This window comes from Patella vulgata, chromosome 8 (genome assembly GCF_932274485.2).
Source record: "Patella vulgata chromosome 8, xgPatVulg1.2, whole genome shotgun sequence".
Classification (NCBI taxonomy): Eukaryota; Metazoa; Mollusca; class Gastropoda; family Patellidae; genus Patella; species Patella vulgata.
Genome location: NC_065886.2, coordinates 30,974,937 through 30,989,735, shown reverse-complemented (window position 1 = coordinate 30,989,735; position 14,799 = coordinate 30,974,937). Strand labels below are relative to the sequence as shown.

At 36.6% G+C, this 14,799-nt stretch overlaps 2 protein-coding genes across 2 annotated transcripts in view; one reads left to right on the top strand and one right to left on the bottom strand.

Annotated features, from left to right (window-relative positions):
* The first annotated feature begins 107 nt into the window (after nt 1-107).
* Nucleotides 108-10,190, top strand: LOC126830190 (multifunctional protein ADE2). The gene is made up of 8 exons (XM_050560525.1): nt 108-215; nt 2,118-2,315; nt 3,182-3,360; nt 4,246-4,453; nt 5,698-5,867; nt 6,371-6,548; nt 7,010-7,168; nt 7,714-10,190. Exons 1-8 carry the CDS (start codon nt 203-205, stop codon nt 7,875-7,877), a joined length of 1,269 nt encoding a protein of 422 aa, XP_050416482.1. The 5' UTR covers nt 108-202; the 3' UTR covers nt 7,878-10,190.
* A 510-nt stretch (nt 10,191-10,700) lies between these two features.
* LOC126830186 (serine/threonine-protein kinase DCLK1) overlaps nt 10,701-14,799 on the bottom strand; it is a 41,253-nt gene continuing 37,154 nt past the window's right edge. Inside the window, exons 15-16 of the mRNA XM_050560510.2 lie at nt 14,393-14,506; nt 10,701-13,721 (exon numbers count right to left, since the gene is read on the bottom strand). Of these exons, the coding sequence (XP_050416467.1) occupies nt 13,608-13,721; nt 14,393-14,506 (228 nt within the window). The 3' untranslated portion in view covers nt 10,701-13,607. The remainder of the gene's footprint in view (nt 13,722-14,392; nt 14,507-14,799) is intronic.

The following is a 14,799-nucleotide window of genomic DNA, read 5'->3' as shown; positions in this document are numbered from 1 at the left end:
TATAGAATTTAATTTGAATATCTTTAATTTGAGTGGATTGACTTTTGAAATGAGATATAAGAAATACATGGGAACTATTAATCGTCGCGGATCTTTTTAGACGTTAAACGTCGCACCACGTGTTGAGATTCATTTGCGGGAAATCTCACTATTTTGTTGTTTCTGAATAAAATCGTCCCCAGAACATCGCCAGAAAAACACCATGGAAGCGAAAGGTATTACATTTAGTTCATATTATATTAATAGTTGAGAAAAAAGGATTGTCACGATCGGGATCTTATTTGATTCTTTCTGTTATTGACATATTCACTTGTGCTCGTACTCGATTTGACACGAATCGTGAACCCCTTCTTGAGTCGCAACGTGAAACAAGCTGATCAGGTCAAGGGTCACGTAAGTTCACGGCAATGCGAATTTTGTTTTTAATCTGTTAATCTTTCATCAAATAAGTCTTTTAAATATTTTGTTCATCAACGGTATTTGCACGTGGTTCAGGTATGCTTACACTTATGGACAAATCACTCCCAATTTATTGCAACATGACATTTATATTCATTCAATCATTGTTGGCCTACTTGCAGAGGTAGTACTACTACTACTACTACTTTCATTCAATGGGAATTGATTTATTATATGTTAAGCTATGTGCAGTACTGTTTTGGGTCAGTTTATGTGTAAATTAAGGGAGCTATAGGCCAGTAACCTTTTTGTAGTCATTTGACTAAAATACTTGCGCAAAGGAACTCTGTAGGCCGAGCCACTACTGTGGCTGGAGTAAGGCGGAAGACATCAGTAGTGGAACCATTTCTAACCATTCACCACCCCACCTTTAAAAATAAATCCTACTACTAGTAGTAGGATTTATTTTTAAAGTAGTACTAGTAGTAGGATTTATTTTTAAAGGTGGGGTGGGGTGGTGAATGGTTAGAAATGGTTCCACTACTGATGTCTTCCGGTAGTGGCTCGTCCTACAGAGTTCCTTTGCGCATGACTACAAAAAGGTTACTGGCCTATAGCTCCCTTAATTTACACATAAACTGACCCAAAACAGTACTGCACATAGCTTAACATATAATAAATCAATTCCCATTGAAATAAAGGTGAAGCCTTACCGCATAATTATATGATTTGATGAAACCCAACTGCTACGCGAAATTTCATTACAAGAAACATCGCTATGCAAATGTAGAACGCATAACCACAAAGAAAAACTGTTCGGTAACTATTTTAGTGGTCCAATCTTCACTATTTGTCATAGAATTACTTATTCCAATACAAACTGTAATGATATGTGTTGACAATTGTGCGTTTGAACCTATTTGAACTTGTGTAAGGAGTCTTAGACTGTATCAATAGTAACGTTAAACACAACAAAAATTTTGAAATCCCATCACTGGTTACAAGTATAGTAACTAGTGAATGGTCAGTAATTTGAGTCAAGTGGCGTGGTTTTGATTGCCCATCGGTTTGTGAAAAGGAGTAGGGTCATCTGTTCTACCTCATCTTTATCCCAAAATGACCCTCTCTTTCTACATGGACCTTATATAAGGTCCATGCTTTGTCAATTGGAAGTTCGCAATAGCTTAATTAGCCAATCAAATTTTGATTTTTCTGTTAATTACTTCATTGGTGTTTACTTTTGATATTTCTTGGCATCTTGTAAATGTTCCCAGTCCTTGAATGCAAAAATATGTGGCACCCTTTGGGGAAAACTTTGTGCCTGCAACCAATATATTAGTAGTTCAAGGTATCAAAGTCACTTATTAACAAGTTAGGGTTATGGCCAAGACCAATTTACAACACGTCAAATAAAACTTACTAATATAAGACAATGTTGCCACCACTTTTGCGTATTATGATAGAACTGGATTATTAACACATTCGAAATATAATTTTAACATTGATATCTTTACTAGGACAGGTACATAACAAGTGTTTGCAGAATTCAGAAGTTAATCAACCGAAAAAAAAATCTTTTATTATAGCTACTGCATAGATGATCTGCATGCTCACTGATAATTGGATGAAGAGTTGTTATTTTAAATGGGGGGATATTGGTGAATTTGAGAAAGGGAGTCTATGTAAATTGTTAATTTTTTATTTTAAAATTTTAACAGAACTAAAGTTGGGTGGAAAGGTTATTGAGGGGAAGACGAAGATAGTTTATGATATAGTTGATCAGCCAGGTCGGGTTCTCCTCCAGTCTAAAGATCGGATTACAGCTGGAGATGGAGCAAGATCACACGAACTTGCAGGAAAGGCAGCCATTTCAACCAGTACAACATGCGCTGTTTTCAAACTTCTGGCGGAAGCAGGTAAGCCAAAACCTCTAAACACCGTTTCAATGAAATTTAATGTGTTATGAAGTAGGGATTAAAGTCCTACTTTTCTGCATCAACTGGGCTTATGAAGAAGGTCAATGGTTCTTTTAATGCACGAAATGTTTACGCCTGACCTCAGTTCTCTATCCCATCCCAAATGACAAGATACTGTCCTTGCCAGGCCCTCCGTCCTGCACCACTGACAAGGGAAAACATGCAGGAAAATCCTGAAAAATTTCTCTGCCATGTGAGCGAACCTGAGATCACCTTGTTAGCAAACCAGCATCTTGCTCACTAAGCCACTGCGGCTCCCATTAAAAGTAGCAATATTGCTATTGATTTATGGAAACTCTCCAAAACCAGTCTTTGCATGGGTTTTCACAAATTCAAATTATCTGCCCTTGATTGTAGGGTAGGTTGATTCTACGAACCAATCAAATAATTGTTTAGATACCAGTCTTAGCGTCATTGTTTATGTTCACCACAATAATCTTAATTGCAAAAAAATGTGAGTTACTTCCCTTCGCCCATTCGATTGGTCGATAAAAATAGCTCAAGTATCAAAATGGATAAATGATTATGTTTCCCCCCCCCCCCCCCCCCCGTGATTGAACCCAAGGTATAGTGGAGTAGAATGGAACGATATCACTGGGGATACTGCTGTTCAATTTAGACTGTTCAGATATTTCACCGAACAAAATTGATTTTTTACAAAACTAAATATAAATCACATTATGCATTCTTATTACATTAATATGTGCTTTTAGGCCCATTTAAGATTCCAAAGAATAGAGCCATACACCCTTTAAACATACAAAATGTTTTTGAATTTCAGTCTAAATGTAGAGTTTATTTTGCAGGTATTCGAACTCATTTTATTAGTAAACATTCGGACACAGCGTTATTGGCGTATAAATGTGTCATGATACCCATAGAGTGGGTGACGAGACGAATAGCAACTGGATCATTTATTAGACGACACACTGGTGTACCGGAGGGATATCGCTTCTCTCCACCTAAATTAGAAACTTTCTTTAAGGTATGTATGTTGATTTTTATACGCCCAAATTGAAATGTGGTCATATACATGTATTGCCGCGAGCTCTGCCCGTCTGTCCGTCGTCCACACTTTCTTGTTAACACTCTACAGAGTAAATTTATCAACTGATTGTTTTGAAATTGATATATGTTGTTTACGTTACTGAGATGAAGAAACCTATTCAATTTCAATAATTTCTGCTGATTTCTTCTGGAGTTATGGCCCATGTTTCACTTTATTGCACCTTGTGAACGCTTGAACGACAAAAGTCATCATCCGATCTGTATGAAATTTATATGCATTATTTAAATTAGTAAAACAATAAAGGCTGTTGAATTGCAACAATTTTTTGTATATTACTTCCAGAGTTAAGGTCCTTGTTTCAGTTTGTAGCACCTTGTGACCCATCAAAGGACGAAAATTATAATCTGATCTGTACGAAATTCTCTTGTAAATTCCCCCCATTACATATAAAAAGATTAATTATGCGACAACCCTTGTTGACCGCTTGGGCGAATTAGCTGCTGTGTTCATCCTGCTTAGTTTACAAAGGTGTAGGCTTGCCTTCTTAACCACATGTTCATACTGAAATTATCTAGTTGTGTTTTGTCTTGGACAACAGCTCTACGGCCTACTCTGTTTTTCTTCCCATCTGACACTGTCCTTGCCAGGCCCTCCATCATGCACCACTGACAAGGGACACAACACTGGAAAATCTTGGGAATTTCTCAACCAACACAGGGATCAAACTCTTAAGCTCATGGTTAGTGATCCAGCGTCTTACAAACTGGACCTCCGCGGCTCCCTAGTGAATTTCAAACAATGATTATTATGGTATTGGGGTGTGATTGTTCAGATTTAAGTTATGTTTTTAAATCTTTCTAGGATGATGCTAATCATGATCCCCAATGGTCTCATGAAGAATGTATAGCTGCTAAAATAAAAGTAGGAAACCGAGTTATAGGAGAAGATGATATTAATATTATGGGCAAGATGACTGTTGCTGTATTTGAGATATTAGAACGAGCATGGGCGTCATTAGACTGCAGTCTTATTGATATGAAAATAGAATTTGGAGTAAGAGTAGACACAGGTAAAATTTGTCCTGTTTACTATATCGGGTGATCATCATTTGAGGGATTTTGAATCCCTTACAAACTACAATATTGTCAAAGATGAATCTTTAAAAGGAAATATTGACAATATATACTGAACTACTGAAAATTGTGAAATCCTCAGCATCTTCTGAAGACACATTAAGCAAGCCAGTGACAGTGTCACCTAAAAATTCTTTGATTGGCGTTATTTGAATTAATCCAAAGCAGGTAGATTAACTACCATTGATATTTTAGTTCTGTTTCCTTAATTAAATATTAGTGTTAGATAATCAGTTTGAGTAAATTTTAGTGTGGATTAAGACATGAAAAATTTAGAGCTGGGCGATATCCTGGGAAACAATTATCACTATATTTTCAGAAATTATCATAATATAATCACTATGTAGCTATAAAATGTCAATAATTTCACTTTATCACCTTTTAAGTGTAAATAACCATTCATAAAAGATTGCACATACCTACTGCCGGATTCACTTTAAACTTTGTGGTCAATATTATTAAAAAATTAATCAAAAATACAGTGCCATATTTACAAACAAAATTTAATAATCTATACAAAGAATTTCTATAAATGTTTGTTTATATTTAAATTTCAACTTGCAATACATTACTTAAGATATTTGATTTTATTAGATTATTTACTTGTGATAGAGGCATACAGTTTGTGTTGTTCTATCGGCCCTGCATCTTTTTATAGGAGCTAATAACAGTTTTTTTTGCTATTAATTTATCATTAAACAATAAAATATCGTAAATAACAAAAAAAAGACGATATATTTTCAGAAAATATCATCCAGAAAAATCAAAACCAGAATGTTCGGTTTTTCGATATTTTTCTGAAGATAGTATTTTTGACAGTTTTTATTTCTATTTTGGTTTTATATTGAAAAACCAAAATATTGCCCAGCTCTAGAAAAATTAGACATTGGTTGTGGACTTGTGGGTAATCTTATAGATAGTGATTTGTGGATTGTGTGACCAGCGGGTGACAGTAGATCAATGGAAAATCTAACTCTCTCATGGCTGTTCTGTTATCCTCACCAAATGTCTCCATGTATTAATGATTATTACGGGAGAATTGACTGTGGGTAATCTTATAGATAGTGATTTGTGGAGATTGTGGCCACCAGGTGACAGTAGATCAATGGAAGATCTGACTGGCTAATGGCTGTTAAGTTACCCTCCCCATATGTCTACAAGTGATCATTAATTGTTTCAGGAGAATTGGTTGTGGGTGATCTTATTGATAGCGATTCGTGGAGATTGTGGCCAGCGGGTGACAGTAGGCTAATGAAAGATAAAGAAGTCTACAGACAACTGAAGGATGTGACATCAGAAGGTCTTGAAACTGTCAAGAGAAATTTTCAGTGGGTAGCAGAACGAGTAGAGGTATCTAGGCTTGTTAACTTATTTTAACAGAGTATCTTTCTCTTCCCTATAGTCAGAGTTGGGTGGCTGCATTATTTAATGTTTGCGCTGTAGATCATAAAGTTGGGACACTGAGTCAGGTGGTGTGGTTTTGATTCTTCGCTTGTTTGTGACGGGGAGTGGGGTCCAACCTCATGAGTTTTCTTCGGTTTCCTGCCACTGCTAGGGCTGCAGTGTGCAAGCGAATTTATAAAATAAAATTGAAAAATGTTAGACCTGAAATGACATAGTTTGTGTCGAGTGGACGTTAAACACAACAGGGCTTATCTCGTTGGGAGCTATCGTGCACGTAAAAGATCCCTTATGAGTAATAAGTAGATGGAAACGTCTCTGTCTGGGCAACTGTCCCTGCACACTGCGTGGCGTAAGCCCGTCTTCATTAGCCTGGTTGGTGAAGAGAAATAGGTCCATTTCATTTCAGTATCTTGTTTGATTCGGTTTATTTATATCTTTTTTTTCTACAGAAATTGATCCCCAAGCCATCCAGTCGAGCTGTTGTGTTAATGGGATCCCCGTCAGACACAGCACACTGTGAAAAGATACGAGATTATTGTAAAAGTTTTGGTGTGCCGTGTGAATTGAGGGTGTCGTCTGCTCACAAGGGTTCCAAGGATACACTGCAAATACTCAGTGAATATGAAGGTTGGTAGCAAAGCTCTCGTGTTAATTTTTACATACTTTATTAACCCCGGTAGTGAGGTGGCCGAATGGTCTGTCATTGAGTCAAGTTGCGAGGTGATGGTAATGTCATGTTTTTCCAGAACACCTCATATCATCTCTCTTTGAGAGAGAGAAATGGGATTAAATGCCCAATCGACACAAGCTAGGTCATTTTGGGACTAATATATGGTTCAATTAATTTGCTCGGGGTCTTTAGTAGTGAGGGAAAACCGGAGAACCCAAAGAAAACCCATGAAGTTTGAAAGTCGACCCTACTCCTTGTCACGTACAAGCGGAGAATAGAAACCATGCCACTTGGCTCAATGTCAGACCTTATGATGCAATGTGCATGTGTCAACCATTTGGCCACCCAACCCCCTTTATTATAATCAAGCACAGATGATGTTAAACCCCATTTGATTTGTGTTTTAATTATTGTCCAGGTGAGGGTATACCTACAGTATTGATCGCAGTAGCTGGACGTAGTAATGGTTTAGGTCCCGTTTTAGCTGGTAACACCACCTGGCCTGTAATCAACTGTCCACCTGTTAGTGCCGACTGGGCAGCTCAAGATGTTTGGTCATCTCTTCGTCTTCCTTCAGGTAACATATTTTCTACCTCGTTTCAGATATGTTTCAACTTAAGCTTATTGTTAAAGATGCATTGTGTAAGAGCTAAATCTTTCATTGCTGGTTTTTCTTTGGGCTTCAAATGTTATATAAACTATTATTTAGATATTCATTGGCCAGTCAAGCCTATAATCAACTATCTAAATTGTCAAATGGCAGAGATTAAATGGATGGAAATAATTTAATTTTAAAAGGGATAATTGAGAGACAATCTTTGTTATATCTTGTCTGAACTTCCAACTCCGATAACTTGCTCAGATTAAAGTAATTTGGATAAAATTTTCAATATATTAATTTTTCATTATCTATTATTGAACTATTATAAACTGGCCTGTGTCCGTCTGTTCTTCCTTTTGGTTCAGGAGTATATTGCATATAGATATCTTAATGAAACCTAATATATAAGTTGTGCCTTTTCATTAATTATAAATTTAATCAGATTTTTTGACATGGTTTTGGGAGTGGGATGTTGATAACCAAGTATTTGTCTTGTAATAAATTTTTATTTGATATTTTAGGTCTCGGTTGTGGTACAGTCATTTCAACAGAAGCAGCCGCTCTCAATGCTGCACAGATTTTGGGTCTCTCAGATCATGTGATTTGGAGTCGATTGAGAGCAAAACAAGTGAATGCGAGAATAGCCTTAATACAAGCCGATCAAAAAGTAAGAGACAATAAATAAGGTGGTGTCTCTTTCAATTAACAAAACAGACAAGTGAGAGTTGGATACATGTGAATGTGGTATGTTTGAACAAGCTGTTGTCATTTAGTATTTCCTATTATAAACTCTAGATGTATGGCTGTCACCTTTCAATTGATATTATCAACTTTGTAAATAATAGAAATCCGTATTACAAACATGACCAATTGAGATAATAAACGTTCCAAAACAGTATTTAGACAACCCATATACATGTAGGCTGAGGTGTGGATTAATCTTCAACTTTTTTGCATTTACTGGTCTAATGAAGATGGTCTGTTTGGTTTACTCCTACTGCTAAAGATCTCTACACGCAAGCAAATTATGGGAACATAATTGTACCTATGTTAGTCCCGAAATGACTAATGAATGGACATTAAACGCAATTTCCATCTCCAAAATAGGTGTCTGGGGGTGGGGGGAATGGCCAACGTGTGCTATCGGGCGTGTTGAATCAGAAGGTCTGTCATTTGGTCAAGTGTCATGGATTTGATTCCCCACTTGTACGTGACAAGGAGTAGGGTCGACTTTCCAACCTCATGTGTTTTGTCTTGGTCCTCCAGTTGCCTCCCACTGCTAAAGACCCCTACACACACTCAAATTTTTAAAATAAATTGAACCATATGTTAGTTCCGAAATGACTACTTTGTGTCGAGTGGACGTTAAACCCTATTTCTCTCTCTCTCTCCCATCCAATATATTAGACAAGTTGAAGTGATGTGCAGTTACTTTGAATTTAGCTACCTGTTCATTAATCTGTTGGTGCAGAAAAGTAGGATGTTAAACCCCATTTCATTTCATTTATTTCACTTAACCCATACAATGACCAACCTTCCATAAGTCTTATCCTCAGTTTGTGCAGAAAAGTAGGATGTTATACTCCATTTCATTTCATTTATTTCACTTGACCCATACATGACCAACCTCCCATAAGCCTTATGCTCTGTTTGTGCAGAAAAGTAAACCCTAATCCCCATTTCATTTCATGTATCCTAATGTTAATCTATGATTTATTAATCCCAGTTTGAATCATTGTAAAAGAAAAATATAAGATTTATCCAGGCCCTGAGTTCACAAAGCATTCTCAGACTTAAGAATTTACTCAACTTTCAATCACTGTTTATGAGAAATATCTTTGATCCAGAAACACAATACCTTACACATAGTCTCTTATTGATGTATTTGATACATTAAAATAACACAAGTTTTATAAAGGACTATATGTTAACAATTTTGAGTAAATTCTTAACTTAAGTCTGAGAATGATTTGTGAACTGGGGGCCAGTATTTAGCTTAATCTATGCATAGAACTAGACTACTAAGTGGAGCACCCACTGTGTGACGTCACTACTTTATATTAAAGGCTGGTCTCTGAGAATAATACTAGATCTTTGTGTCATCTGGAGAATATCTTCTCTAGGGTTAGGGTTCGGGTTAGGTTTATAAATTACATGTCAAACGTACAAATTGAAGCTGTAACAACGGTTGATTGTGGCTAAAACTATTCTGAAGGGTTAGGGTTAGAATTGTGGGTATAAACACTGACAGATATTCTACAGATCGGTCAAGATCCAGTAGCCTGCGGTCTCTGACCCAGAGAATCAGCACAACTTACTTCAGGTTTCTACTGACCCAAATAAAATGCCTGGCACAAATTGTGTTATGTTTGGCTATTGTGTTATGTAAAAAAGAAAGAAATCGGGGCTATCCCGTTAGTATTCTAGTTCTATGATCTGTTATAGGTAGTGTTATCAACTTGTTTTATTGTTTTATTAATGGCATTATCACTCATAATATTAATGATCGACGCATCGAATTACCTATTAACACCCAAATAACACCCTCCTCATTCAAATAATGATCCGAATGAGTCTTATGATCAGAATTGGCCAAGAATATGGTCCCAATCCGCCGATTACCTTCTATACTGGTATAAAATGGAAATACCAGGTGGGAGGGTGAGATTATAATATCGGATATGGGATGAAAACACATCATGCCGCTTGAGGTGTTTATGGGATAATCTACTCGAAAAGACAATGAAAGCATACATTATGGTTTTATGAACACAAATCACATACACGAGTTATGTCCCTTCTCGCAAGTGAGCGTTAACTCCGACTTTGGCAGAAAACAGAAGCTTGTTTAACTAAATTGTTATTTTGTGGTTCTGAATTTTGAAGTTATTGGGTAATACGAGGTGCCGTAAACCGATCAAGGACCAACACACATATGATATCATTCCTATTCTCATGTACAACATTTATATTCTTTGAATAAAAATTATTAATATGAGGAATTGGGTTGCCGAGTGGTCATGAAGATATTGTTCTGTTTGGAGGAAGGGGTTGTAGAGGTCTAACAGTGTTCTGTAGATCGTATAAGATCTGTCATGGAATGAGTGGATTGGGTTTGATTCTAGGCTTGTATGGGTGTCTATGGTGTCACATGTCTAACCTTGTAGGTTCCTTCCACTGTTAGTGACCCCTACATGCATGTTAACTGTTGAAAGTAAAATTGTACCATATATTAGACCTCTAATGAATGCAAGAACAGTAAATCATTATTTCGTAAATAAAATGACAGTAATTCATGTATGGTAGTCCATTAAACAGTAAATCATGAATGTGTAAACCATTAAACAGTTAATCATGAATGTGTAAACCAATACACAGTAAATCATGAATGTGTACTCCATTACACAGTAAATCATGAATGTGTAAACCAATACACACTAAATCATGAATGTGTACACCATTATTCACACCTGCCCCCAACCTATAAAACAAATCAATGGCTACGGCTTATATTTTTTATTATTAATGCTTTCGCCGATACAGTATAAGCAACAACATTCTGAATCTTTTCAACATATTATATAAATTTATTGTATTTTGACGACCTAGACTGGACAGTCTGCTCTAAATAACGCCAGACTTGTTCCTACGTCACAGTGCTATTATATATAGGTCCGAAACGGCAGGGGATGGAGTTAAGTGGCATTTACACGAAATAACCCAATCAGTTTCACAGATTTATTGCGAAAGCCTAATGTAACGTCTGTTACCACATAAAATGACTGACCGTTTTACGTTCAAGTATGCCTTCTATATAGGTGACGCCGGATCACGAGGCTTCATGGTGCGTTTATTGTTCACATTTATAAGACGTTGTAACGTGATTTACACTAAATGGGAAATGTTTTTTATCTAGATATACATCAAACACCTTTATTTATTATTCTAATCCTTCCAAAAAATGTTCTAGAGTTTAATTAAAAGTTAATATTGCGAGCTCATTAACCCGCACCAATGATAGTAGCAGCTTGGCGAATATCCACTGCTGCTCCTTGTATGGGCCGGTTGTATTCTCTTCTGACGGACTGATGCAATAGCCAATCAAATTGCGTTATATTAGACGATGTCATATCTGACTTAGCAACCAGTTTTCCTGCCAATTTGTGTTAGCTTCGACGTCCTGTATCCACGAATTTTGTAGGGCCGCCGACATCAAATAACACTTTTTAAACATTCTTCTTCAAACGATCAAATTATGCAGCACGCGCACGAGGGTTTGGCGTCATTTTGCCATACAACGTATATAACCATTATAGGCCTATCTCGTGTCAACAGCCTTGCTATATTTTGCATGCGACGGTTGTATGAGTAAGTTGTGTCGTGTAAACGCCTCTTAAGACTGGGTGATCCGCTCTAATACACCAGATTCACTCCAACGTCACTAGTACTTTTCCGACTTTATAGAAGTCAAAATAGCTCTGTGAAATGAATGAGTGTTGGGGGGGGGGGGTGCAAGCGCCCAGTTTAAGCTGGTGCCTATAGAATACTTGCATATAAAACTAAGCTTTATAAATTATGCTCTTACAACAGACAATAAATAATGATAAATATATATAATGACTGATTTGATAAAAACATTAACCCCAAACAATTAGAAATGTTGACAGCGTTGGCGTTAAAATACAGCAAAAAGGCACCAAATATATCTAGAAAGTTGACAAATTATGTAAAATTCTGATAGCCTACAAATAAGTCTACATAACAGTACAGATAGTTGAAAAGATCGGCTTACGAGAAAATATACATATTATAATATTCCTCAAAGGTTAATTATAAATTAACATACTCAAGCTTAAAACTATGCCATTTACTAAATATACCGTATTCGATCGAATAATCGATCCCGAAATCCCAGAAAAATTGGAATTTGAAAAAACCCACAGTTTTCCATCCACGGTATCCACTATGTATCTTCCCCGTGAATGGAACAGTGACAACCACACTGTTAAATGGTGTTTTATTTGAATATCCTTGCCTCTGTCAGACAAGATGGATAGATATACAGCTAGGCTGATGTGTAACATATGACCGAAAATCAACGAACAGGAGCTTTTTTCGAGATATTAAATGATGGATGCGCGCTCATTCTATCGAATACGGTATCCGGTTTATAAATAAATAAGAAAATATGTACAATATTAATTAATATAAATTTTTGTAATTGGGGTTTATGTACAATGCGCTTTATTATACAGAATATCAGATCGGGGCTAATTTAAGCGCGGATGTTTTCTTGCTGTCAAGAGGAAACCACGTGACGCATCTCCTCTCAGAAGCCTTGAGATTCTATTTCAAGTTTTAAACTTCCAAAATGAGGTATTCAAATAAGACATACATATAAAGACAAGGGATGACGATGATATAATAAATATATAAACAAAGGCCTAGCTAAATTACACACGACACAATTCTGAGCGATGTTTCAAAAGTAGGCCTATTCTCTAGTCTATATCAAGCAATGATGGGGTTGATAAAAGCTTAGAGAATCCTAGTGTAAACGACACTCAGCAATAAACTCTAATCTAATTCTACCATTTGCTTGCTAATGACTCGAGAATCCTAAAGATACTCATTAATAATTGTATTCCGTAGAATTGTGTTCTGCGTATTTCCACCTCACTTACTAAATAACATGGAAACAACCCAAAAATAAATTGTACCCTGTTTCTACAAGAAAAACGTTGAAATAGACAGATAGAGATTCAAAATTGGGTAATATTTTCTTTCTGCGGTTAGGTTGCACGTGCTTCTGACTTACGGCATTGTGCCAAGGTAACCACCAAGAGCCGTGATCTGGAACAACTAATCATATTGTTTGCCCCTCTCGAGCGCAATTTACGTCATAATTATTAAAACTAGTAATATGCTAATATGATTATTTCAAGAGATACAACTTCTTACTTACATAAAGTAAATTGACTATTTACACTTATAAAAATGATAAATTATAGTTTGCATATGTCGCGAATACCGCTCCATGTGCCCAACAGGCGTTCCATCCAAAAAATGCAACCCGATTTGAAAAATTACAAAAACTGTTCAAGTCTTCAATTTGAGTCATTTCTTGCAGATTGTAGGCCCACCCAGTACTATCCAGAAACGCCCATAAATTAATTGAACCGAACATGCAGCCTCCAGTTGTCCATGTCATAGATCGCCCTTAAATTAGTTGACTTTCAGCACTGCCATGGCAAATTTTTGTTTAATGATTTCAGTTATCTGTCATCGCAAGTCCCGATGATTTAGTCTTTCTCGGTTTTTGCGAGGATAAATGTTGCGACACACGGTCGTTAAAACTTTGGTTCCGTTCACTCATTGATTTGTTGACAAAATGTGGGGTGAGGATGACGCCAATTTAAAATATTTCATCTTCGTCGTCTGAATGACAGCTATTGCCACGTGCATGTAGAGTAAACGTTGCTCCCCCTCTTCCCTGGAAATATCGCGATCCTTTATCTAACGCTGTCGACTGAAAATAAAAAGACATATTTATTGTTAAATATATGACTATCTCTGACAAAGGCAACCAGAGTTACCAGACAGGAAAATGAAATAAAAAGAAGTAAAATAGGGATTAACGTCCTACTTTTCTGCTCCGACTGGGTAAATGAAGACGGATAAACGCCATGCAGTGTGCAGTCGTCTCATATAAAGGGTTCTTTTACTTACACGCCAATATGTACACATGACCTCGGTTTTTCCCTCCATCCGAACAATTATAAACTGTGCCTAACTAGGGCCTCCATGCTGCACCAGTGACAAGGGCGGGGGGGGGGGGGCACCACGTCACGTCTAGCTGGAAAACACTGGGAACTGTCTCGGTCAACACCGGTATCGAACCCTTGACTCCCTGGTAACTTGTAACTTATTCAGTGTGCCCAGTGTTAAAATGAAATTAACGTCCACTTGACACAAACTAGGTCATTTCGAGACTTAATGGTTCAGTTTATTTCTATAATTCGCTTGTGTGTAGGGGTCGTTAGCAATATGGGGGGGGGGCGGAGAACCCAGAGAAAACCCACGAGATTACACAGACATCCTACTCTTTGTCACGCACAAGCTTGGGATCGAAACCACGCCACTTGACTCAATGAGACCATACGATCGACCACCCAATGAAATGATATACAGAAAACTTACGGTAATAAGCCTAATGCCAGCAGTGTCTGGTTTTCTTTTGGTCTTCTGTTCAAAATGGTTGTTTAATGTCTTAGCTATGTTGTCATGGATATCTTCATCACGTGCTGTGTCAGACTGTAAAATATTTCAAAAATTTGAAATTTCTATTGCATAATCAAGACTAAAATAAAATTATGTTTTTAAAAAAAAAAAAAAAAAAAAAAAAAATCTGTTTATAAGAAAAATAAACAATTCTGTTTTTAAAAAATATAAACAATTCAGATTTTAATAAATTATAAATAATTGTAAAAAATTCGGGTCTCTAATATTGGTACAATTGAAGCACCGCTATTAAAGACAATAATATTAGATAAAACGAATTCACGGAATCTGTGGTTATTTGAGAGTAATTATTATTGTGTGAACAA